Raw genomic sequence first — 23,833 nt, forward strand, 5'->3', positions numbered from 1 at the left:
GAGAAAATATATTATTTTAAGTAAGATGAAAATTACAGGAAAAGATTAATGCTGTGTTTACTGAGTCTTGTATTTGATGCACAGGTGATAGTACAATCAAATCCCAGTGTACCATCACCGGACTTCATCCCTTATCACGCATCAAACAAAAACATAATTAAACCTTGTTTTTCTGATCTGTTAGATAGCAGGCATTCCAAATATGCTCGACAAAAGTGAAATACAGAAAGAAGTTAGTGTTGCCAATGCGGAAGCTGAGGCTCACAAACTTAGTGAGTAACTGTTTTGATACTCTTTACCATCACCATTTAATTATGTTAAGATAATTGAGTCGACCATTTATTGCACATAAACAAGGTTTCTCCAACTGAAACCATATGTGTTGCATTTTATTCTCAAAATCTTTCTTCTCAGTGTCACAATTGCCAAGTCACCAATCTGTGCTGCATTGGATGTACTCTTATTGAGATAACTGATTTGAGATAACTGGCAAGCACAGGGGCAAAAAACTGAAAGCTGTACAGCTTGAACAAATATTTATCAGTGCAGTATTAATACTCACTTGGGAACAATGACCATACTTGTAGAGTTAAGATGGAGAAATATTTTGCAATCACATTGCAGAAAAAAATTATTCTTGCTTTTAGACACATATTATCTAAACCTAACCTATTCTTAGTCTGTTAAGAATGCCACATGATACAAGTTATAGTTCGTAAAAAAAATATAGTTAAAGGGGATCTAAATTTGCAGTGCATGTGTTGCTGCTTTTGACTGGAAACTTCTTTGCAAGGAAGTTAACTTTTGGTTGATCTGCTGTCATTTCATACTGCATCTGAGCATGGCTATTTTGTCTCTGGTACTGTATTCAATGCTTTGAAATCCAGGCTGGTTGCTTTTGTAGTCTGCCTTAAAGGCTATATTGTGAGGTCAGCTTAAGTCAGAAGAAAAGTTTGACTTTATACCTTAAATGTTAGCCTGTTTCAGATTAGTTAGCCATGGTGAGGAGTACTTTCTCTGAAAGAGTTGCCTCTTGATGAAGGAAAGGAAGAAGAAGGTGAAACTTAGTTCTTATGTCTTGCTTAAGAGGAAGAAAAATAGTGGCTTTTGTTACAGGACTGTGAGTAATGTAAAATATGTTTTGCAGTTTGCATGCTGGGTTTCAAAACTAGAAGTCAGTAGCTTGGTTGCTGGCTGCAGAACTAGCCTGGTCCATTTCTGGACCTTGACTCCTTTCCCCTTTACTTTTTTTCTTTAAAAACGCATGTATGCATGCTGTAGCTGTGAGAGCCTTTCCAGGTTTCTAACTGTAGGAATAGCCAGTAGAGAGAGTATTCAGGGACAGCATGGCCTCATATGACTATGCTTCAGAGAAAATAATATGAGAGGCAAGGAGCTTTTTTAGGTGAGCCTAGCTAAAACGTTCTCTAAGACTTTGTGTTGTAGAACAATCTCTGAGGGTTGCTGTATACCTGAACTGGTGTCTTCTGTACAAGTAGTCTTGTCTCAGATTTGAGCAGTCAGTGGTAACTAAAAATGTTCCCTGGGTAGCAGTACACAGAAAAGCCATATGATTAGGTAGAGGAGTAGTGCTTATCAATGGAAAAGGCATTTGCATAATTGCTATTCTTCAATTGGCCACATGTGCTCTAACCTTCAAGGTTGCTTCCCTTTCTGCCAGACCAGAGTGGTGCTTTGTACAGTGTGTTCCTGGGTGTGCCCTGGCCTGGGTTTCTTCAGAGATGGCTCCTCCAGGTGTGCAATTATGGTGGCAGTGACTAAGCTGAGGGATGTTGTAATGCTTCTGCAGCTGCCCAAGTGGGAAGTATTTTTCAGCATTTTTCTGCTGAGCTTCAAACCCCTGACAAAGTCAGTCCAGCAAAAAGCAAAGCAGGCAAGTTGTTCAGGTACTGAAAAGGTTTACACTCATACCCTCATATCCCTCTATTGTGGTCTGTTTAAATCAAAATCTGAGCTGTAGCAAAGGGATTCATTTCTAGGTGGCAGTGCCTGGAAGAAATGATCTTCCACACTGGAGAAAAATGAAAAGGTGTTGGCATGCAGAGGAAGTTCTAGAAACCACAGCATGAGGTTTTCCATCAGTTCAGCTACTGGTTTTCTGGCAGAAAGTCCCACCCTTCTAATACATTTGGCTGATTTCCACCAGGCCTCCTGAAATAGACACTAATAATGTTGTTGGTATTTCAGGTACTGGTCTGTTTTAGCTAGCTCAATTGGATCATGCCAAAGGAGGAGGTGAGGGAGGAAACGTGGTGCAGCAGGAAGGGAGCATTTGGAGTGAAGCAAGACTGAGGTGCTGAAGCTGACAAACACAGCAGTGCCTGGTGCAAGCACACCCAGGAGGAGTTAGACCTTTCCCTGTGCTAGGGTGGGGTCAGCTCCTTGTTTTGTGTTAGAGGTGCAATAACCAGTCTCTCATTTTTAAAAGTCCAGAAATTTTGAAGTTCTCCAGTCAATTATTTGCTCAATACCTTTTAACAGAGACTGTTTTTGCAATATTCAGCAGTCATGTCATTTCACAAAAATGTTTTTCCTCTTATGATAGCAAATTATATTCTTTGCAATAACCTAGTTGTCATTTACATGACGTGAAGAGCAAACAGCATATGAAAATTAATAAGCTTTTTTCCCTGCTGTTCTTTAGAACTTATAGCGGTTGACAATATCAATTCAGCAATTCGTAACTGTGATCCTAGTAAAACACTGGTTGCACTGATGAAACCTGAGGCACAGCTGCCTGTTGTTCACTCATTTGCTGCTGCTGTCTATCAGACTGAGCTGTTCAACCTCCAACAACAGAATGCTGTGGTAAGAGTGAAAAGCTTACAGTCTGCTCGTTGATGCTGTGTAGTCAGACCATGAAAGAGCACAAACATAGCATGTTGTTGTGTAAATTCAAACATAAATCTCTTGCCATGGTGCTATGCATTGCACTAATCATTTTGGTTGAAAAGGCAAATATTTAATTGCAGAGTTTGTTTCATGCCACACTTCAAACTGGCTGAGCTCTTGTGTTAGACGAATCAACTGATTTTTTAAAATTATTGCATGCTCTTAATGAGGACTAACTCTGGTTCATATATTGTGTAGAAAAGTAATCCCCTGTTATGAGTAGGACTGGAAGAGATGAGACTGTGGGACAAAAGAAGGAAAGGCAGACTGGATGGGGCATAGAAACCCACTGAGCTCCACCACCACTGATGTGTCAGTCTGGCAAGCCTGTGACTAGGAACCTCTTCAGGCTTCTTAAAACAAGCCCATCTCCTTGATGCTATCTAGAGTGTGTAACTTAAATTTGTTACACTGCTTATTTAGCTTCCTGACTGCAGTACATTATTGTCCTACAGAACTACCTGGCACATGATGAGCTGTCTATTGCAGTAGAAATGTTGTCAGCAGTTGTGTTGCTAAACCAGACCTTGGAAAATAAGGACATCCTAATGATAAAAAATCATCTCAGAGACCCATGCACTGGCTTCAATAATCTGGAAGAGGAAAACTTGCAACGGTAAAGGTTCATTTTGTCTTGTCTGGATGAGACTTGGCAACTTCTGAAAAAATAAGTAGGCTTTTTTCTGGGCAGGCTGTCCTGTGTTGAAAGAGCTGCAAGGTAAACATCTGTGTTTTAATTTAATAAGGGAAAGTGTGACAATTGCTCTACTAGCTGTATCTAAATATAAGCAATAACACAGCCTTGAAGGCTGTAGATGTGAGTTGCAGGGAAAATATCCCCAAAAAAGCAAACATGAAGATCTGACAAGAATTTTTGCTGGCACTAAAATGAAAACAACTGTAGCTGGAAACTGTTAATCACTAACCACTCTGCAATTCTGAAATGATCTTTGGAATGAGATAGTGTTTAATGCCTCAGGGTCCAGGAGATCTCTTGAGCCATGGTCAAGCCCTTTTTTGCTCGCTAGAAAAGTGAATTCAGTGCTGTGGTGTACACGTTTAACATTACATTATAGCCTCCACTTGGCTGCCAGCTGCTTGCCCTGTCCCTTGCCTGACTTATCACAGATATGCTGCTACTGCTGCTGCAATTGCTGACTTGTCTATCAATAAAAAATCAGGCAACACGAGGGACCTGTGCCCCCAGCATGCAATGGAGAGCATGGGAATGTGGACCACTTCCTGTCTCTTGGCACAGGTGGTGGAAACCTCCACATGCTTCTGGAAGGCATTAGTAGGCAAAAGGGACCACAGTAGCTGAAGATCTTCACTAGGTGGTCAGGGAACATGGATCTGAGATTGGCCTTTGCTGGGTGTCTGAAAGCTGGAAGGAAGGCGGTCAGATTAGGACTAAGAAGCCAGTGTTTTGGTCAGAGAGAGAATGACCTAAAATGGAGCAAAAATAATCTATTTTGCCTGAGCTAATGACGTGGTGTTTGTGAGCAAGAGAAGCAATATTATAAATATGCAGAAATGGCCCCAAAGTGTCCCAAGTGCAGCATATCTGGTGGTGTTACTGACCCAATCTTTAGATTACACTGTCAGTCAACATGTATGAAACAGTAGGAATTAGTTGGACTGGACAAGTAAAAAAAATTATAATATGTCATTATGTTAACCTGTGCTGCCAGCCATATGCTGAATATCACAGGAAGCTTTGATTTGCACAGTACCAGAAGAGATGAAGTAGAGCTAGACAAACTGCATAGAGGGAGATACTGTTCAATGGCTTTCTCGCAGAAGAAGTAGGCTTGCTGGAAATGTGTTTTCTGGAAGAGAGAATTTAGGGGAACTATGTCATAAGGGAAATACATCATAGTCTCCAAAACTCTGCATGTTCTGGAGAAGGTTAATAGAATCAGTTACTCGCTTCTAATAGCTCTAGTCATTTGGAGTTTTTTGAGAATTGAACAAAGAAAATTTGGACCCTATCAAATATAAAATTTAATTTTTTTTAAAGCTATCATCTCACAAAACACATAGTGAAGCTAATTCCTCAATAATACATAAGATTTTAAAATAGAACAGGCAAATTAATGGTGTGTAGCCTTGTTTGCAAGTATTAAAGTGATACACAGTCTCCAGCTCCAGAAGCCCTTAAACACAGGCTACTTGATGCTGAAAAGACAAATAAGATTAGGAAATTATGAATCTCTCCTACTTTTGTTTTCTGCCAGCCATTCATCCCTCGGGCTTCTGATCTAAATAGAAGACATGTATCTTATCTGGCATGCTTAGCAGTTCTATGCTTCATTCAGAAATGCAAAAATTATTTAATTTAGGTACACGTAAATTTGTACTGTTGTGAAGGTTTCCAATTTATCTGATTTGTGAGCCTTCTAGGAAGAGTAGACACAAGCTACAGAGCCTGTCCTTGGAAGATCTTGAGTTGTGGGAAGAGGGGCATAATTATTTTTTGTTTTTTGCCCATGGCTCATCATCTTCCTCATGGAGGTAGCAGGAGATGCTGCTACCTGATACTACTGACTGAAATTCTGGTCTTTGAATTAGTGTCAAGCAGACAACAATAGTTTCCTCAAGCAAGAAGCTGACCATAATTTTCCCCCACATCTATCTGTTGCACCATACAGCAAGCTGTATGTATGTGTATGTATTCATATTGCCATCATGCCATATAGCCAAGAAAAGTTTTCTGAATTACAGAAAATTACAGGGCCGTTTCTTCAGATCCTGAAATGCATGTGTAGAACAGGCAGCTTGCATGTCTATATAATTTATGGCAAGAGCTGAGTTTGTCTGAAATTTATTCATTGGAAAAAATACTAGTCACTAAATGATGGATGATACATCTGACTAATTCTTTATGGCACTTTATCTTATATATGAAATACATTTATGTATTTTATATCTTCTTATAGTTATGCTGATACACTATTGTCTATTAAGTCAGAGGCTTCATCTCAAGGCCAAGATTATTTAAGCTGGAATGATATCCAGAACTGCATTGACATGGTTAATATGCAAATTCAAGAAGAAAATGAAAGTAAGTAATTCTTCCTCCACATTGCCCACAGAGGTCATAGTCAAGTCTTTGGTATGTAAATCTGTGAACTGAGTGGCCTCATTCAGACAACCTTGAAAAGAGAAGAGCATTTAAAATTTTTGAAAGCCTGATGATCTTTAAATATCCTTGAAATATTCCTGTCTGTTTCAGAGGCTGAAGGATATCATAGGTGCCTGCCTTCTGCAGTTAAAAATGCAGGCTAAATCTGCCTGCTTAGCAGTATCTTCCAGCTCTGGATGGTCTCACATTGGGGATTTTGCAGTTGTAAGCGAAGAGCATATTGGGACATAGGGAGGAAATTCAGTGTTACATTGAAAAGTGTGTTTTATTGTGTAAATGATTCCAAGTGATTGTTTTTCACAAGGGAGTCAGTAAGAAGTTAGACAATCCAAATATCTGTCTTGGTCTCTTTTTGGGTAACTTGATTTCCTGTCCGAGAGTAGCTTCTTATGCTCACATGTTCTCATGTGAATGGATTTAGAGTTTATTTTTGAAGCTGAATGTAATTGTATTGCCATGAGAGGATGGTGTTATATTAAACATGATAGCTGGTCATCTGGGCTTCAAAAAAGCTAAAGCACCGAGTTCTACTACCGCATGTAAAAATTTGAAACTGTCAAGATATGCCAAATTTGCTAGAGCAAGAAAATGAGAGGCAGCTTTCAGACTGCCTGCCATTTTGGAAGCAGTCTCAGTGCACTTTGAGAGCCTTCCCTTCCTGTACTGCCATTAGTGTCATGCGTGCTGCTGTCTCATACGGTAAGGGAAATTTTATATTGCAGAATTTCTAGAGCTGCCTGGATTATTGTTTCCTAAATCTAGTCACTTGCTGTGAATGCTCACAGCTTGGCTGCCACGTGTGCCCTCTGGCAAGGTGGGGTGCAGAGCAGTTTTGACTGGCAGAGTCACTTTTTTGTCTGAACCTCTGCACTTAGTAGGGCTTGGAACAGACCTTTAGTAGCAGTGAAAGTCTTCAGTACCAAAATAGCTGCTCTTGCTCTCAGTGACACTGACCTCTGCCTGGGAATGTTTAAAGAGGGCAGATGGGCAGAGAGAAGAGGAAGAAGGGTGGCCTCTGTTTCCATAAGCAAGTCCCATATCTGCGTATTCCCTCTTTTGGACCACCTTGGATAAACGACTCATTCCCCAAGCCTTATGATGAGCTGGATCTGTGACCTCACCAGGGGGGTTGTGGTGGGACTAGAGACACTTACTGAGAGATGATCCACTGGGAGCAGGAATGTCATCCCTCACAGGTGATGGTGAAACCCTTGACTGGTGTCTTTCTGGGATGGCTTTAGGGACCACAAGCAGTGCATTTCAGTGCATTTCAGTACTGTTTAGGGGCAGGAAGAAATCAATTTGAAACTGTTGGTCCCAGTCTGAAGAAAATGAGTTAAGGTTTTATTAATTACACTGAGCCTTACTTCCTGACTGAAGTACTGAGTGCCACTGTTCAGCATTGTCAGTTTGGTTATTTACAGTGAAATTACCAGAAATTAGGTTAAGTTCCTATGTAATGCTTTACCTGGGAGTGCAGTATATATGTATTTGTCCAAATCAGGGTTTCAAGTAGTGTGGTCTGAAATTATTTGAAAATAAAACTTTCAGTGCTGTGAGCCAATATGTTAAATAGATAAATACGTGACACCTAACTTTTTCTTAAGCTTCCTGTAGGTGCCTCTTCCCCGAAAAATAGGAAAATCTGTTTTCCCTTTTTTGTCACGGATGGTTTTGATTTTTAGGAAGAGTTTTATTCAGATGTATCAATAACTGTGATTGGAAGGAAAGTTGTATAGCATAATAGCTTCAAATGAATATGAGAACAAAAATAATTTAAAATCAGCTCCTGTTGCTGCCTCTGCTTCTTGTTTTGTGATTTTTCTGTTCTTCATGTTACTGCTTTGTTTGTACGTGGTATCAGAAGAGTTGCAACTTTCTTTGATAAGTGCACCCTTAATAACTTTCCTGTTTCATAGGAATCATTGCAATTGGACACATTAATGAAGCAGTTGACCAAGGAAATCCTGAGAAAACTCTAGAAGCCCTGCTATTGCCCACAGCCAAGCTGCAAGATGTGAGACCGGTAAATGCAAGGCATTATCAAGATGTTCTGCACCACGCCAAAACACAGAAATGCAAGGTTAGAATTTTTACTCTTGTCCTCTGTGAGAAGTGAAATGTCAATTCTTTTCACTTGCTTCTGTATCCCTGTCCTGGTCCCCCAATGTTTGCATTGCCTTTGCCCAGTGAGGTTGTAAATAAGCCAGTGACAACAAACTGGCACTAAGCAATTTTGCACTATAACTTATTCTGACTGGCAAAATGGATTAATTCTCAAAGTATTAAAATTAAGATATGTTTTGCATATGTCTTGCTACTGCTGTAATCTCACTTATTTTAATTCTACTAGGTTGCTGTAGCTGTTAAAATATATGGGCAGCAGCAATACCCACATAGTTATGAATTAGTGTAAGGATACAGTTACAGGACTGTGCCAGGCAGATAGGTACAATATAGATGGAAAGTGAGGTTTCTGCCAGAAAGAAGTCACAGTTATGGTGTTATTTAACAAATCTCTGTGAAGTATCTTGAGGGCTCTCCTTTGTTAAATTGTTTTATTATAGTGGAGTTTTGTGCATATTTTTTTTACAGCTTTATCATGCAATAGCAAGCTGATGATCTTGTACGTGCCTTCAGTTTAAACCTATCTCAGCAGGATGTTGCTATCTGCTTCCCCAAAAGCAGTGGCCTGGTTAGCATTACAGCTTAGGGAAGCATAAACAAAGATCAGCCTAGCAGCTTGCAGGATGTGACTGAACACAAGGTTAGCTAAAGCTGCTAGCACAGCACTTAAAATGTCCAGTGTCTGGAAAACATAATTAAAATTCACACAGTGTGTCTCTAAGGTAACATGGCGAGTTGGGGGAAGTCTGCAAACTTTGGCTTGTAAAGTATCTTCCAGCATTTTTGTGTCATGTCACCTGGGGTACCTGCTGTGAAACCATGTGTTTCTGTAATCTGCTGTCAGAACGTTTAAGAGGTGTTTGCACAAGTCAGTTTCTCACCAGGGTTCCCAGGTAAGGGCTGGTTTCACTGAGCCCTCAGTGCTGAAAAGCCTTCTCCCTCGCATGTGTGCTGGGGAGGGTTTTGTGCATCCTGACTTCACCTGTCCTGGATGGGCCAGGGTCAGTCCTTGTGCACAGTGCAGGTGCTGGCTGTAGAGTGCTGACCCAGAACATGCCATGTGTATGCACAGGGAGCCAGGATGTCCCCAAGGCAGAGACCTACAGCCCACAGGTGCCTGCACACAGCAGTCCTACCCTGGTTCACTCCTGCCAGCTGCCTCAGAGCTCCCCAGGCACAAACTTGGTGCCTACTCCCATCCTGGTGTGAATGTGCTCATAGGAAACAAATTACTGTTTCCAAATTTCGGAACAAAAATTGTACAATCTCTTTGAAGTCTTTGAAGGATTTTTGATCTTCCTAGAGACTTCTGCTGGCCTTTATCTTCTGGGATATTTTGGTTTTCCACTCTTTTGACAACTACTTAGAGCACCTTCTCTGTGAGCCAATGTTGCCCTGTTTCAGAAGAGAGCAAGACACAGTGCTCCCAAAAGACACACTCAGATGCATACTTATTCGTTACAGTGCTCAATCATAGATATGACCAATGTTTTCGTAAAAATATGATTTAGACTAACATTTCCTTAAAAAAGCTCCAAACACAATTGTAAACGTAGTGCAATTTCTGAAGTCTATTTTCTACTTTTCTGATCCCTGTTTATAAATCAGATTTGTTTTACTTTGTGTTTAGCATGTTTTAAGAGTGAGCTGTGGTAAAAGGAAGTATTTGATTTACAAGAATCAGATAGGCCTCCCTATAAACTTCCTGCCCCAACATCTGGAAAAACATATGTGTCAAACCTACTTATACTAATCAGCTTGCTGTCACTTCCCCATAGCTGTGATGATTTGGGGGAGTCTGCACCCAAATTTGCCAGAACCCATTACAGGTCCTTATCTCAGATCTGATCTATTTGTTCCTTGCTTGAAACTGAAAATGCAAACCTGGAATTTATTTTGTCCTGTAAATCTTAAACCACAGCTATTAACAGTTCTGTAGGCCTATTCAAACCAAATGTATTCAGGTCCCAGTAAGAAAAACCCTGTTTTAGGGAGCATATTGTGGATAACTGGAAAGCTAAACGGATGGACCAAATTACTATGTTTGGTTTTAGGTTTTTTTGTGTAAAAAGTATAGAGGTTTTAGTTAGGTTCACATTGTTTATATTTTCAAGAGTTGTGTAGTATTTGAATTATTTTAGAGTTATCTTTAAAATTTATTCTTGAAGGAATAGCAGGATTAAAACTAACTTAAATCAAGAACCAGAAGAAATAACAAAAGGGGAGCCTCACCAGGCTGCAAATTCCCTTGAGGCATTTTCCAGTGCAGCTTATTTTATTTAAGTTTTTTAACAATGCTATTATCAAAACAACGTAAAACATTTTTATCCCCACTTGCATGCCGCAGTTACAAATTCAAATGACAACCACTGGGCTAATTTTCTAAGAACTTAGCATATATGTAGGCTTTCAGTTTCTGTAGTGGTAAAAGTCGACCCATTGTTTTACTAACAGTCAATGGTAACTAGTTGCAGTATTTGTAACACTGTAGGTATTTCCTGTGCGGATGTGGAAAGAGAGAATACTACAAAATAGCTTCCCTGTTTTGCTTACCAAGCAAGCCTGGATTCACACTGATAAGGGTTAGCTCCCAGCAATCCCTGTGGGTTAGGGGAGTGCAGGCGCTGACGAAGTGGAAGAACAAGTCTCAGTGCAGAGCTGGCTAAGCAGCCTCATGGTAGCCTTGGAAGAGTCAGGGTCTGTGTCCACGGCTGTAGATTTATTTACTGTTTTCCCATCCAGGGCACTATTTGCTCTTGACTGCTCCCAGGCACGTGAAAAGTGCTTTTACTTGTTCTCATTTTCACCAGGCCAAAACCTTGGTTTTGTATCACTGTTCCTGCAGTGATTGTTGGCTGAGAGCTAATTTGAAGTGTCATGAATTGCCTTAGAAGTGCTATTTGGATGCTGACTCCACTTCTGGTATTTAGAGGCTGTGGTGACTGATACTCTGGGAGTTTCTCCATGGCCAGAAAGTGATCTCAGAAAGAAATGGAGGTGCAGATCTACTTCCCTGTATCTGGGTACACAGGTGTTGTAATACATGTAATAAAGTTACAGAGCTGGAAAAGTGTATTTTTGGAGATATTCCTTGTGTTAAGGGAAGTAAATTTAACTGAGATTGTGTTTTTTAACACATTTTACTTGAAGTATAAATGTCATACCTGAGATTTGTTGCTGTCTGTGTTAATACTATACAAAATCATAATTCCAGTAATAGAAATAAATTCATTTTTCCCTGGATATTTTAACCATTGTTAGATAAATATTGGATTGACTTCTGATTTTTGACATTAGAAAATAAAGGAAAGGATCAAGACAACTGTTTAGACTGCTAAGACATAAAGCAATTAGATAAAAAGAATACAACCCATCTGTGTTGTAATAGTAAGAGTTGACGTGATGGATAATAAGGATAATATTGCTTGGCACAAAGCAAATAGCAAAGATGGTAAGAATCAAAAGACAGACTTTAACATACCAGAACCATTCGTGAGTCTTGAGCGTTCGTATAATTGAGACATAGCAGAACACGATAGTCGCGAGCGGTACTAAAAACCCGAATACAGCTAAGGACACGTAGTAGTAGAACTGGAAGGACGATAGGGTTTCACAGGCGCTGTGCACGTCGTGGCAGGTGTAAATGTCCAGTTGCTTCACGTGGTAGCTTTGCTGCATGATGGCAAGCGGGAGCATGTACAAGAAGACGACGGCCCAGACGGCGGCGCAGGCTGCGCTGGCGTAGGCGCGCTTGGGCAGGCTCTTGTAGGTGAAGGGGTGAACGATGGCCACGTAGCGGCTGACGCTGATGCACGTGAGCAGCAGGATGGAGCAGTACATGTTGCCGTAAAACACCGCCGTGGCGGCCCGGCACATGGTCTCCCCAAATATCCAGTTGTTCCCGTTGATGTGGTAGGCTATTTTGAAGGGCAGCGTGATGCAGAAGAGCAGGTCTGAAACGGCCAGGTTTGTGTAGAGGACGGCGGTGCACACGGAGCGGATCCTGAAGAGGAGCATCCACAGGATGATGGCATTCGATGGTACACCCAATAAAACAGCACTGACGTAGACGGCAGGTATTAGCTTGGTGCTCAGAGAGCTGGTCAGGTACTCCAGAGTGGTGTTACTCACTTCTGTTAATGTGGAGTCATTTGACTTTTTTGAAGTGCATTTATTTTCTCTGATATGGATGGTTGTTGTTTCCCCTTCTATGGCATAAGGGGGGATGTAATCATAGTCTCTTGCTGAAATTCCACGAAAAGTTTTGATAAGAGACACTGTTTTAATTGCAGAGCCATTCAGGGAATATTCTGAAGCTTAGAAATAAAACAAAGTTAAAATTGTTAAAAAGGACAAAGTACTGTGTTAACTATATAACTCACCTGCAGGAACAGAGACAGATAATCATCTCTATACAAAAAAGCAATATAAGTTTAAAAGATGTGGGGACATTCTCCTCTCTTTGGGTGTTCAAATGTGCAGAACAACAGCCTTCATTTATCATTTCACACCAAATCTTGAAAATTCATCATTAATGTAATTAGCTGATCTTTCTGCATTTTGGGTGTTTTCAGTAATCTTTGGTGAAAAATATCAGACACTTCTGTAATGCTTATGACCAGTGGAGGGTTTTTCCCAGTAGAAGGAATGTTGGTCATTCATCATATAAGCAGTTTTTGATTAGGCTTGATCAAACACTATTACCATCCTTGTCACTTCACGTATGAAATGCATGAATACAAGAGACGCGAAAAGCACTATCTAGTCTAACACAGACTGAAACTTTTAAACTAGAAACCTGAAATTACCTTTAGTGTTTTGGTCTCACATGTGAAATTGTTATTCTTAAGCTTCTGGCTATAGCAAACCAGATCTTTTCTCGTACCTGAGCAAGGGCAGTGTCTTGAAAATTGAAAACAAATGGTTGGGCAGGTATTAGGTGTAATTTACTGAGAAGTGAATAAAACTTTTCAAGCGGCATGAAAATTTTCAGTATGTAAATATTGTCAGCACGTGTGCAAAAACAATAATACTATTTTATTAGCACCTGTTCCTCAGTCTTTAGTAGAGAAATTTGTAAAGACATCGAAAATTCCACGTGAAGCACAAATTTGTTCAAAATGCTTTTTAAAGCCATGTGTTGTAAAACAGATTATGCACGGTAAACAACTGTGTAAGTATTTGTGTGACTTCAATTTACTTATGTGCATTTAATGCAAAAATAGTTACTGTAAAGCCTACAGCATGCACCATGAAACTAATTCAGAAGCAAACTGAAATATGGATGAAAATACTTGGACCTTTTTTTGCCTCTCCATATTTGAATAAAATAAGGAAAACAGTTTTATTAATATTCACTGGCAGATTTACAGTAGGATGTTTTAAAATTATAATTAGTACACTGCATAATTTTTAGTAGTTTTTGGATGGTTACTCCAGAAAGCTAGTTTTAACCACTCATTAAGTCATACGTGTACCTGCATGGGCTGGCGTGTGTGTGGATATATAGGAAGATATAGGTATAAATGCATATGTATATTATATATGTATACATATATATATATGTATGCCAGATTTCAAAATGAGCTTGGTTTGAAAACAGTTTTAATTCTAGAAAGGAAAAAAAAACCCCACGTTTATTATTTGATCATTTCCTTTAGTTATTTTTATCACAATAGTCATCTGAGCATTTCCTTCTAAATAACACCATCTGTGAAGTTGGAAGACAAGACACGACAAATTTAAAATTATCATATCGTTACAAAAATACTAGATAAAATACATTTATTCAGTAAGTGCAGAAAGTTCCCTTAAATAAAATTCTTTATAGAAAATGACTGGCAGAGGTAAGATGTCACTGAAATGAAAATAAAAATCTGCTTAAGAGGAGACATCTTGGAGCAGTTTTCTGTAATTGGTACATGTATGTACAACTCATTTCAAGTTTGCAGCTTGTAGAGCAACAGCATTATCAAAAAGTCCACATTATTGACTAAAATATGGAATAGATACAGAACGGAGGACTCACCTGTAGTGCAAAGACTGGAGGTAAGAGAGAGCAGTCCAGTGAAAAACAGTATCTTCATTGTAGTGTGTGAAATCCAGCCAGCTGAACGATGGTGCTGTGCTAGTTCATCTTAAGAGGCATTTTGTGAGGGTTTTTTCCCCTCTGTAAGGGACTAAAGAATGATTGATCTGTCCTCCAGAAGCATCCTGTAAGCATGAGGTTTATGGTAAGGAGCTAATTTGTTCTTTGTCTACTACAGCAAGAGGGTGTGACGTATCCAAATATGCACACATGACTCAGTTTCAGCCTCAGCCCAACACAGAGATAAAATTACTTTACAGCAGCAATATTTAACTCCTAATTTTCCACAAGCCTGAAGCTGGTATGCACGGTTCTGCTGGAATTTTTACATAAAGGTGTTTGGAGTAAAAAGTATTTTCTGGAAAAATAAAGGGGGGCATGTTTAGTAAATCCCCAAGGGTCTAATTCGGAGACCAAAATGTCACGTGGCTGAACTCTGTACCCTTCTCCAGGGAGAAGCCAGACTTGCAGAACCGTGTGATGCTCTCAGTTTAGCAAAAGGTGAAGATGGAAAGAAGCCACACATACAAACATGCCTTAGGAAAACTGCCTTCTGCTTTGCCTTTTGCCTCCCTACCCACTGTTAGCTGTCTGGCTCCTTCTGTCCACCTACTGCCTCCCCGAGTCAGTTTCCACCCTTCCACAGACTGCAGCCTCTAAAACCTTTCCCCTATTTTCCTTTGCTGTTTTATTGATCACTTCCTTTTTCTCTGCCTTTTTTGGTTTTTTTTTCTTTTTTCCTCCTTTTTTTTTTCCCTTTTCAGTGCCAAATAACAACGACTTGTTTCAGCAAGCAAAATTAGCCCAAGTTTTGGTCCAGGCTAGTCACGAGGCTCAGCATAAACTGTACTTGGCTCCAGAGCAGCATTTGTGTCTCTTCATGTATTTAATGTGTAAAAGCTGGATACCAGATGAGAATTTTTTTTCAGTTTCTCAATGCTTTTCTCAAAATTCAGTGACAGATTAGGAATTTATTAAACATTCTCTCAAGTGCTAACTCTAACTCTCACTTGGTAAAAAAATAAGCAGTATGTGTCCATGTTATTTATGTATTCTGCTACCTTGTTTACATATATGATGCAAGCTGAAGAGTATGTCTTTAAGGTTTTTTACCCTGTTTTCTCTTTGTAGTTTCTGTGGATATCAGATTTATTAGATCTTTGGCCTGAGGTCCAGTGCTTATCCAGGCATACTCATTGCAAACCTGCTTTTTTGTCCACACTGTTTCAGTTTGAATGTGTTTCTAGCTGTTTCTTTTCCCTGAAATACTTGTGTGTATATTATCCCATAGATCTCTCTCAATTGACACATTCCAGCTTCTCTCATCATTAGTCTATTATAGGCCTGCCACTCCTATTTCCTCTTTAGCCTGAATTTCCTACGCACCTAATGGATTCGATTAGAAATATTAGTTTAACTCTGTTTTATCTGGTGAAGTGCTGGTATCACCAGTGAACCTGGGCAATAGGGCTGGTAAGTGGGGATGTTGAGCCCCCTCTACGACACCTTCTATTTTAACTTGGGTTTAATGTCATGGACTTCAGGCCTGAAAGAAGAGTAGTACTTATTCTGCTGTTTGATTACACAAATGTTTGCATGAGTTAAGTCATCATTACTAAACCTGAGCTGTCTTTCTCATATTAGTTTTCATTGGTATTTTCTAATGTAACATGCACTTAGAAATACACAAGGATCCTTTCCAAATAAGACTTTGAAAGGAAGCCAACTTCCTGCAGTCTTCTGCTACTCTATCCTACTATCACGGTGCTGCCTGATAATGTGTGTTTTATGTGACTCAGACTACTTTGCCTACATATCACGGAAACAAAAATGTTTCCATTTTTTTTGATCTTCAGTAGAATGAATTCTTTGCCAGCAGTATCGCAAATTTTCCTGTTCTAGACATCAAAACTTTCAGAGCTTTGTATCTGAACAGGATCTATTTCAAGTCAGTAAATAGAATATGAATGTATTTCACTGATGTTTTTAAATAATCAAATCCTTTTTGTGTTCAAGGGCTTTGCAAAACAGAGATTGTATATTGGAGCTGTATCACCATATTGAGACAACTCTATTCAGTTTTTTCAAGGCTTTTTACTGTCCTTTTTCCAGGAATCTCAAGATGAATCAGTGCTCCTGTGGCTGGATGAAATACAAAGAGGAATCAATGACAGCAATAACAACATAAAAGAAGCAGCAAACTGTAAGCATTAACCTGTATCTGCACTGCTCTTGTTTTTCTTGGTCTTGGGAAACTGAAATCGGTAATTTATCTCTTCCACTTCAGGGAAGGTGGAAGCCCTTTAAATGCATGAAGAGAAATGAATACATGTTCTTTGTCATACTTAAACAGAAATGACTTAAAACTACAGGAGTGGCGTTAGTTCTATCTAAAGTGGTAATCTTTAAGGTGTGGCTAATAATTCAGGATTTGGTTATACAGGTTAACATCATGACCAATCTTTCTCATGTCAGTGTATCTTCTTGTAGCTCCTGAAATATATGAATGAGCAGGGATATCCTGTTCAGGATCTTGTTTTGCTATATATAAGACTAAAATCTTTATGTATATTGTAAGGGCAAATTTTTATGTTTACAACTTTGCTTATTCATATTTCTTTATATTGTCTTTTATGGACATGCTGACAAAAAAAATCAGGAGCTTATTAACTTTTAAAGCACTGTACAAGGAATACTAGGTCTTTTCAAAAAGTATATGCTCTTCCAATCTGTAAGGAAGAGGAAATCTGCAGGAAAAATGCTGAGGCTTAATCTGTCAGAGTGCTGTGTACTGAGTGCACTCAGCACCTTTTGTCAAAGCTTTGGCTGAATATAATAATTTTAGAAAACTATTCATAATAGATAATGAACTTTGGCAAGTAATGTAGAAGCAAATGCTGCTGGGCTTATGGAGCACGTTGGAGAGCACAGAGATGTGCCTGCCTGTCCCAGCCCAGGGCCAGCTCAGCTCAGACAAGGCACTGGGCATTGGTCAGCCTTCTGCTTCACTTGGCTTTGGGTGAGTCAGTGTCGCCTTCCGTGGCACCTCGGGAGCTTGTGAATGCAAGTGCTGAAGTCGGTGCATTCCTGCAGCGCTGTGCTCAGCCATCCCTGGGGCAGTGAGCCCACAGGCACGTCAGGAGTTACTGCTTGGGAAGCTGTGGGTGGACGAGAACACAGCTGGCCGTCACAAATAGTTCCCTGCTACAGGAACATTGCATTCTGTGTTACTACTACTTTGGAATTGATCTAAACAACTAAATGTTGTCTTCACGTAACAAGGCAGATACACTGAAGATAGCTGAAGTATTTTTGTAGGTCACACATCCATGGAAAGCACTGGGCTCGTGTTTTCTGTGATGGGGTCAGATACAAGCACATTGTCTTGACCAAGTTTTTGGACTGAGGAGTGCTGATACCTTCTTTTATGGAAAAACCTGCTTCCCACAAATGCCTCCCAGAGCCATGAGGAAACATGAGCTCAGAGAAGGGAAGGAAATGCGTAGCTTATAAACGGATTTGAGTTAAACCTAAAGAGAAACTTGAAAACACCCTCATTTGTGTTCACTGGTGTAAAAGCATTAAGAATATGTACCCTAAGCAGCCTGCAGAAACTAGGAGAGCACAATTTATATGGCAATACCATACATTATTGCTAATGGTAAATCATTGGTCCATCTACTACCTAGTCGTTGTACTAAAATCTTTTCTTGTTATCTGTATTGGTAGTAAATGCACAGCTTTACACAATCAGGGATGCTCAGTGGAATTGTTTTAACATTTCACTTTTTGGAAAAAAATACTAATCTTGTGTACTCTGCCCTGTGGCTTGAAAGGAAGCACTGTCAGCACAGCACATTCTTAAAGAGATCTAAAGTTTTGCAGCTAAAGCTTGAGATTTAACATTTCCCCATGGCATAGACCCTAATACTTCCTACAACCAGCACATCCTGTCTCAGGAAGTTTGCATGTTGTGTTCACGTAGGCTAAGTTTAGCTTGATCACAACTTGGAAAGAAACTTTTATCTATCACACGGGCACTATTCATAAAAGGCAAACAACTCCAAAACTTTTGCAAGGTAGTCAAAGATGTATTTTTCAGTTTAAAAAGTGGTTTTGAGATGGCTGCAGTAATGGCAATAAAATAAGCAGTAAAATAAGAGAAGATATTGGCAGCAGTACTGAAACAGTCTTGATTGCTTCCAAACTAACTTTCATGCCTTATATAAATACTAAATGATACTGTATTAAAATTCTGAAAGGCTTTTACAATCTTCCCTGTCAGTAAAGGACTCTGTATCTTGTACCTTTATTTAGGAAGAAGTGTTCAGTAAGTGCTGGAGCACTTCCTATCTCATTATGGCCCTTGCTGTGTGTTTTGCATCACCTTGCTTCACTTCTTGAATGAGTTCAACCATTGTACTTCTTATCTGAGTGGAGGACAAAAGAGGCCAGCCAAATATCAGCTGTAGAGCCTTCAGGACTAGATTTGAACACTGACTTCAGTCTTGCACAGGAAGAGTCTTTCAAAGCAGGAAGTCTGTGTGTCCTGAGAGAGTCCAAGTTATAGGAAAAAGCTGATCTTTGGCCTTGTTGAGAGTTCAGGCTTATCACACCAGACAGCTGTGGCTGTGTGTATCACAGCTGTTTAAAAGGGAGGATGGGTGTGGAAAAGGGCCCTTTGCAGTGTTGATCTGGTACTGGCATCCCAACTGCTAGAGAAGCAGACTGGAGCTGAAAGTTTTCTGGCAGTTGGGGATGGCTAATCCCCAGTTATCTTATGATTTTCCAGGGTCCAAATGGCCTTTCTCTAGAGCAACAGCAGAGTATTAATTGCTAGCACTTGGAAAGAGTAATTTCTGCTGAGTTAAGTTTTTTCCCAATAAATACTTTTATTATATTTTCCTTTGAAAATACAGGCATAATTTATTAAAAGATGAGGAAAAGCCGGATGATAGTGGACCTACATAAACGAATCTTAGCTCATGTTTTCTTTTGTCTTTGTAAAAATATTTTTCAGCACCTTTAATTACATGATGTAAAAGAGGAAGGAAACCATTCAAACACTGCTGAACAGAGTTGATGAGGCACATGGGACTGTGTATGAGTTTGGGCCAGCAGCAGCCAGCTGTAAAGTGTGTATTCTCAGTTTTTTCTGCTTCCTTGCTGCTGAGGCCAGATGCTTGGATATCACAGTGCCAAAGCAATGGTAGAAAGACATCTCCAGTACATATGTGTGCTGGGCAGAGGTCTCTTTCAAAGCAGAGAAAACTGGCAGGATGCTATCTGACAGAAATCCAGACAGTGGTGATATTGCTCGTCTGCTTTGTGTTTCTCATGTGGCTGGCAGAGTATTTTTGGTTGATCTACTACTGCCTAACCAAAGCCACCTATTCCACCTTAGTCAAACTAACAATAAAGAAAAACTGTTTCTATTACTGAAATCCTTTCCTGCTTGCTCAGTCTCCTGGAGTGAGTCCTGTACATGGGCTTCTGATACTGAATGCATTTTGGGTCAACTCTGTGTATGCAGTGTGCATGCAGAGTGCATGCAGGGACCTCCTTTATACTGATGTGGATAGACACAAGATCAGGGAATGTTTGGTGCTGCAGCATGAAGTGCAGCTGTGGGATGCAAAGGTAGCCAGATTTCTTCAAGCTAGGATATATAATGTGGATGTTCTAGTTCTATTCACTTGTTCCTCTGTGCATGGATCTTGAATTTAGATGTGAAGGAACACCTTTAAAGACCAGAGCAGCTATTTCTAAAACAGCCCAAGCATCTAGTGGGTACACTACTTTTGAAGTGGCATGCTTCCACATGTAAGCTGCCAGGTGTGGTGGAATCTGTTCCCTCAGTGATGGTGGAATCTGCTTGAATCAGAATATGGGTAATGCCATATACCACCAAAGTTTGCACATGCTTCATAGCATCACCTCTCAGAGTGCTTTTATGTGCCCTGGAAGCAAAAGCTACATCTCTGGCAAATTCGAGGGCATGAATCAGTTTCAAACAGGATCCTGAGGAGGTGAGTTCAAGAAAGGGTTGCGTCAGGATACTGACTAGTTTGCTGCAAGAATTTACTCAAGGCAATCAGTTTTAATTCCCATTTTGTACAGTAGAAATGAATGTCAGTGTTTACAGCTTGTAACCAAATTATTTCATGTACCTCTAGAAGGCTCCCAAGTGATCAGTGGATGATGGCTTCTCTGTTAGGACAGGCTGAGTGTGTGGGTGCTTGCCATCCTCAACCCCTGCCCTACTGTCACTTGGTGGGGAGCAGCTGTGCCCTCAGACTGCTCTCAGTTGTGCTGTGGCTGCATCTGAGCCCGGGTAGAGCACACACTTCCTACCTACACACTTGCTGTTCTCCAGAATACGTGTCCTTACAAGCATGAAGGAGGCTGAAAATGGGTAAAGCACTGAATCGCTGTCTATGCCATGTTGTCTGTGTGTGCCAGCATTAGAAGTTCATTTTCAAAGTTTCTGGAGGCTAGAGTTATGGGTACATAGACTATAAGGTATTTCATTTTTCTGTTATTATTTTACCCTAGTGGCTGTTGGAATATCAATGATTAACAAGAGTTTGGAGAAAGGTGATTCACAGCAAATCCTGATGATACTACAGTCAAGGTTTGGATTACGAGTCATTCCTGAATGTGCTGAAGCCTACTTCAGGAACCTCTCTGAAGCCAAGAACATGAAAACTACAGAAGGTAAAAAACTTCCTAAACAGGACAGTTCCACATGTCCATATCATTGAGGCAATCAGAAAGCTAGAACAGGAAGTTTACCTAAAATCACTGTAAATTGAGGGAGGTAGTGCTGCTTTAAAATCTTTTGACAAATGTTACACTTTTCCAAGTGCATTTCACATTACATTTTACTGTTGTGCACACAATGCAGACCACAGTACCTGCTGAGAAGCAGGTCTAGTGATTACCAGAGTCTAGCTGAGACTTTCTAGAATCTCAAACCCACCTCTGAGTGAATTTAGGGCAGCTTCTCTTCTAGACTAGGAAACCATATTGCTCACTGACAACTTTTTTCATATTAGCAGATGCAGAGATGCACACATCAGTCTTACAGGTTGCTGTCAAAGATCAAGCCAATATCTGACAGTGTACACAGCCCAATTATGGTACCTGTGCATTGCTAGAGCATGTTACCAACAAAATCTGAGGTTAGAATGTGATCTTAGCAGATGATGGGATATTTTGTCATGTTAGAGCTGCAAAAGCTAGTCATAACTAACAGCAGCCAAGATTAGACAATGGTTACCAAAAAAATAACTGTCAATGTAGTACCCGTTCTTACAGTAATGGGCATGTTTCACTTTGCAACATGAGTATTTTGAAGGCCTTACTAGTTTTATCTTGGGGCCTTTTGTCCATAAGGAAATTAGGCTTTTCCTGCCTGTCAGGATGCACACCAAAGCAATAAACAAGAAAATTACCTGGATATAGGAAATGTGTGTGAGGTAAGAGTCAGTAAGTCCAGAATTCAGGCAGAAGATAAGAAAAATATTTTTTATTTAAAAATAGTGTGTTTTTTATAAAAAAAGTCTGTTTCACTTATGAGTGATGATGGAAGATGGAGGACACACAGTTTCAGAGCACTAAGTTGGCATGTTAGGATTTGGAGAGGCTAGTAGTGGATCTATACTAACCTTGCAGCTGTTTCACTGACCTTATCGACATTTTGTTCTAGAGAAATGACACTCATCCACCTAGCAGAGTATTTTGAAAGTCCTTACTACAAAAAGGCCCAAGATAGATATTTTGTGTGTCAAAGGTCTTCTCAGCAAGTACAAGGTGGGGAAATGAGTAGGGAGAGCTGCAATTTATCAGTGAAGCAGGACACAAATCTGTACTAATGGTATGCACTGCTTTTAGGTTCTAGTGAAAGTCCATGGATTAAACTTGTAATGAAAGCCATGTACGATTACTATTACAATGTGGAAACTGAGGAAGGTACTTGTGTTGCCCCCAGAGGAGTTGTACCAAAAACGTCATGGTTAACTGGTGAAGAAATTCAGGTAGGTGGCTAAAACATTGTCTTTTATTGCAAAAAGCAATATAAATATTTGAGAGAGTGTGAGACATGAAAATATCAAGAGGATGTGGTGGGTAAAACTGAAGGTCACTTTATCAGTATCTGCTTCTGACAAGAGCAGCAACAAGTCTAAGCAGACAGTGATAGCACAGCCTCCTGCCTAGTGTCTGGCCATGATTTAGGTGTTTCCTTACTGGAAGTTACAGCATTTCTTTTAATGACCATCAGCAGATACCAATGGAGGAAATTCTGACTGCTTCCATATCCTTTTATATTTTACAGGACTTTGCATTGACCGATAACAAATAGTTTTATTATGTATTTGTGAGCAGGTGGAACCATCATTTTCTGTTTAAATCTAATCCTCTGACAGCATTCTTGTATCTCCAGATTAAAGTGGATGAGTGTGCTATTTTAGCTCCTTTGCTGTAAAGGTTTTGTTCTAGTGTGAAATATAACTTTCAAGCAAAGCAGATCACACAAGCCTCTGAGTAATTTGTTCTTCTATTCTTCTATATAGATGCAGCTTATCTAAGTTGCAGGCTTACTGCTGTACACAAAGAACTTGGCTCAGTGTAAGTCCTTCTGAAATTCTGAATGCAGCAGTTCAGCAGAGATCTTCCTGATTCGGTTAGAATTTCTAGATGTCTGAGTTGTACAAGACACTTGTGAGTGTTAGGAAAGCAGAACCCTGCTAATGTATAAAAGAATACTGTCTTAAAATAGGATACCCACTTGAATAACCGAAGCTTGAAAGCAGTTCAATTACTGGTTGTGTAGAGTTCAGCAGTAACAATGTAGCTCTTTCTTCTTACTGATTAAAATGTGCGGGTAAATCAGAGGGACTTGGGTCGGGTGAACTGCAGAGATGGAGAGAACACAGTCCAAATTCCAAGGTGGTTTTGTCTTTTAAATTACCTTTTTCCATCATCTCTTAACAGAACATTGCTGGGCAAGTTACAGCAGATTACAATCGAAAGCAGCTGTGGCTTGCTAATGAAAATCTGATTGTTGGGCTGCAAGCCCGAGCAAGGGGATTCTTAGTCAGGAAAAACTATCAGGAGAGAAGAGCCTATCTTCAAAACCAGGAACCATCTGCCATCAAAATACAGGTATTGTTCTAGAACAAGAAGGTAATGTGGTTTGGGCATCTTTTTGCATGTAACAGGTGACACAACTGATTACTACCACTGGTAAAATTCTCAAGCAGATCTGGCTCCCTGTTTTCAGCAGCAGCAGTTTGAAATTCTACATCTGCAAATATAATGATTTCACATAGCAAATATCCAATTTTAAAATAATCTATCATATCCACCTCCAGTGTAAGTTACTTGGGGAAGCTCATTAATGCACAGCCCTGGCTTTGTTCTGATGTGCTCAGATTTTTTTGTGGTGTGTCTAACTATGCACAGTACAAGACCAGAAGATATTTGTTAAGTATCGATGCAAAAATTCCTTGGCAAAGCATGACTTAAGAAATACATTCCTTACTAGACTATCCCTA

The 23,833-nt window shown here is 39.9% G+C and overlaps 2 protein-coding genes across 6 annotated transcripts in view; one reads left to right on the forward strand and one right to left on the reverse strand.

Moving 5' to 3' along the window:
• Positions 1-23,833, forward strand: part of IQGAP2 (IQ motif containing GTPase activating protein 2) — a 124,403-nt gene that overhangs the window by 78,838 nt on the left and 21,732 nt on the right. Inside the window, exons 11-19 of one of the 4 annotated variants that reach the window (XM_014888344.2) lie at positions 185-272; positions 2,666-2,829; positions 3,369-3,529; positions 5,853-5,977; positions 7,978-8,141; positions 16,386-16,476; positions 20,829-20,990; positions 22,170-22,312; positions 23,271-23,441. In XM_014888344.2, the coding sequence (XP_014743830.2) occupies positions 185-272; positions 2,666-2,829; positions 3,369-3,529; positions 5,853-5,977; positions 7,978-8,141; positions 16,386-16,476; positions 20,829-20,990; positions 22,170-22,312; positions 23,271-23,441 (1,269 nt within the window). Of the gene's footprint in view, positions 1-184; positions 273-2,665; positions 2,830-3,368; positions 3,530-5,852; positions 5,978-7,977; positions 8,142-16,385; positions 16,477-20,828; positions 20,991-22,169; positions 22,313-23,270; positions 23,442-23,833 lie in introns of those variants that run through there. The other 3 variants (XM_014888504.2, XM_088156845.1, XM_014888672.2) reach the window with 3 other exon arrangements.
• On the reverse strand, positions 10,429-14,862 carry F2RL2 (coagulation factor II thrombin receptor like 2). 2 transcript variants are annotated; one of them, XM_014888919.2, is made up of 2 exons: positions 14,214-14,862; positions 10,429-12,501 (listed from the first exon to the last, which is right to left on the reverse strand). In XM_014888919.2, exons 1-2 carry the CDS (start codon positions 14,269-14,271, stop codon positions 11,414-11,416), a joined length of 1,146 nt encoding a protein of 381 aa, XP_014744405.2. In that variant the 5' UTR covers positions 14,272-14,862; the 3' UTR covers positions 10,429-11,413. The 2 variants fall into 2 exon arrangements, with proteins under 2 accessions (XP_014744405.2, XP_088012972.1); XM_088156846.1 differs by having other exon boundaries at positions 10,429-12,495; positions 14,214-14,651.

This window comes from Sturnus vulgaris, chromosome Z, assembly GCF_052056855.1.
Source record: "Sturnus vulgaris isolate bStuVul1 chromosome Z, bStuVul1.hap1, whole genome shotgun sequence".
Lineage (NCBI taxonomy): Eukaryota > Metazoa > Chordata > Aves > Passeriformes > Sturnidae > Sturnus > Sturnus vulgaris.

Bases quoted from the DNA above. Each gene is read 5' to 3' on its own strand.
- F2RL2 (XM_014888919.2), bottom strand. From the start codon at position 14,271: ATGAAGATACTGTTTTTCACTGGACTGCTCTCTCTTACCTCCAGTCTT. The intron at 12,502-14,213 runs GTGAGTCCTCCG...TTTATTTCTAAG, and splicing joins CTCCAGTCTTTGCACTACAG to CTTCAGAATATTCCCTGAAT.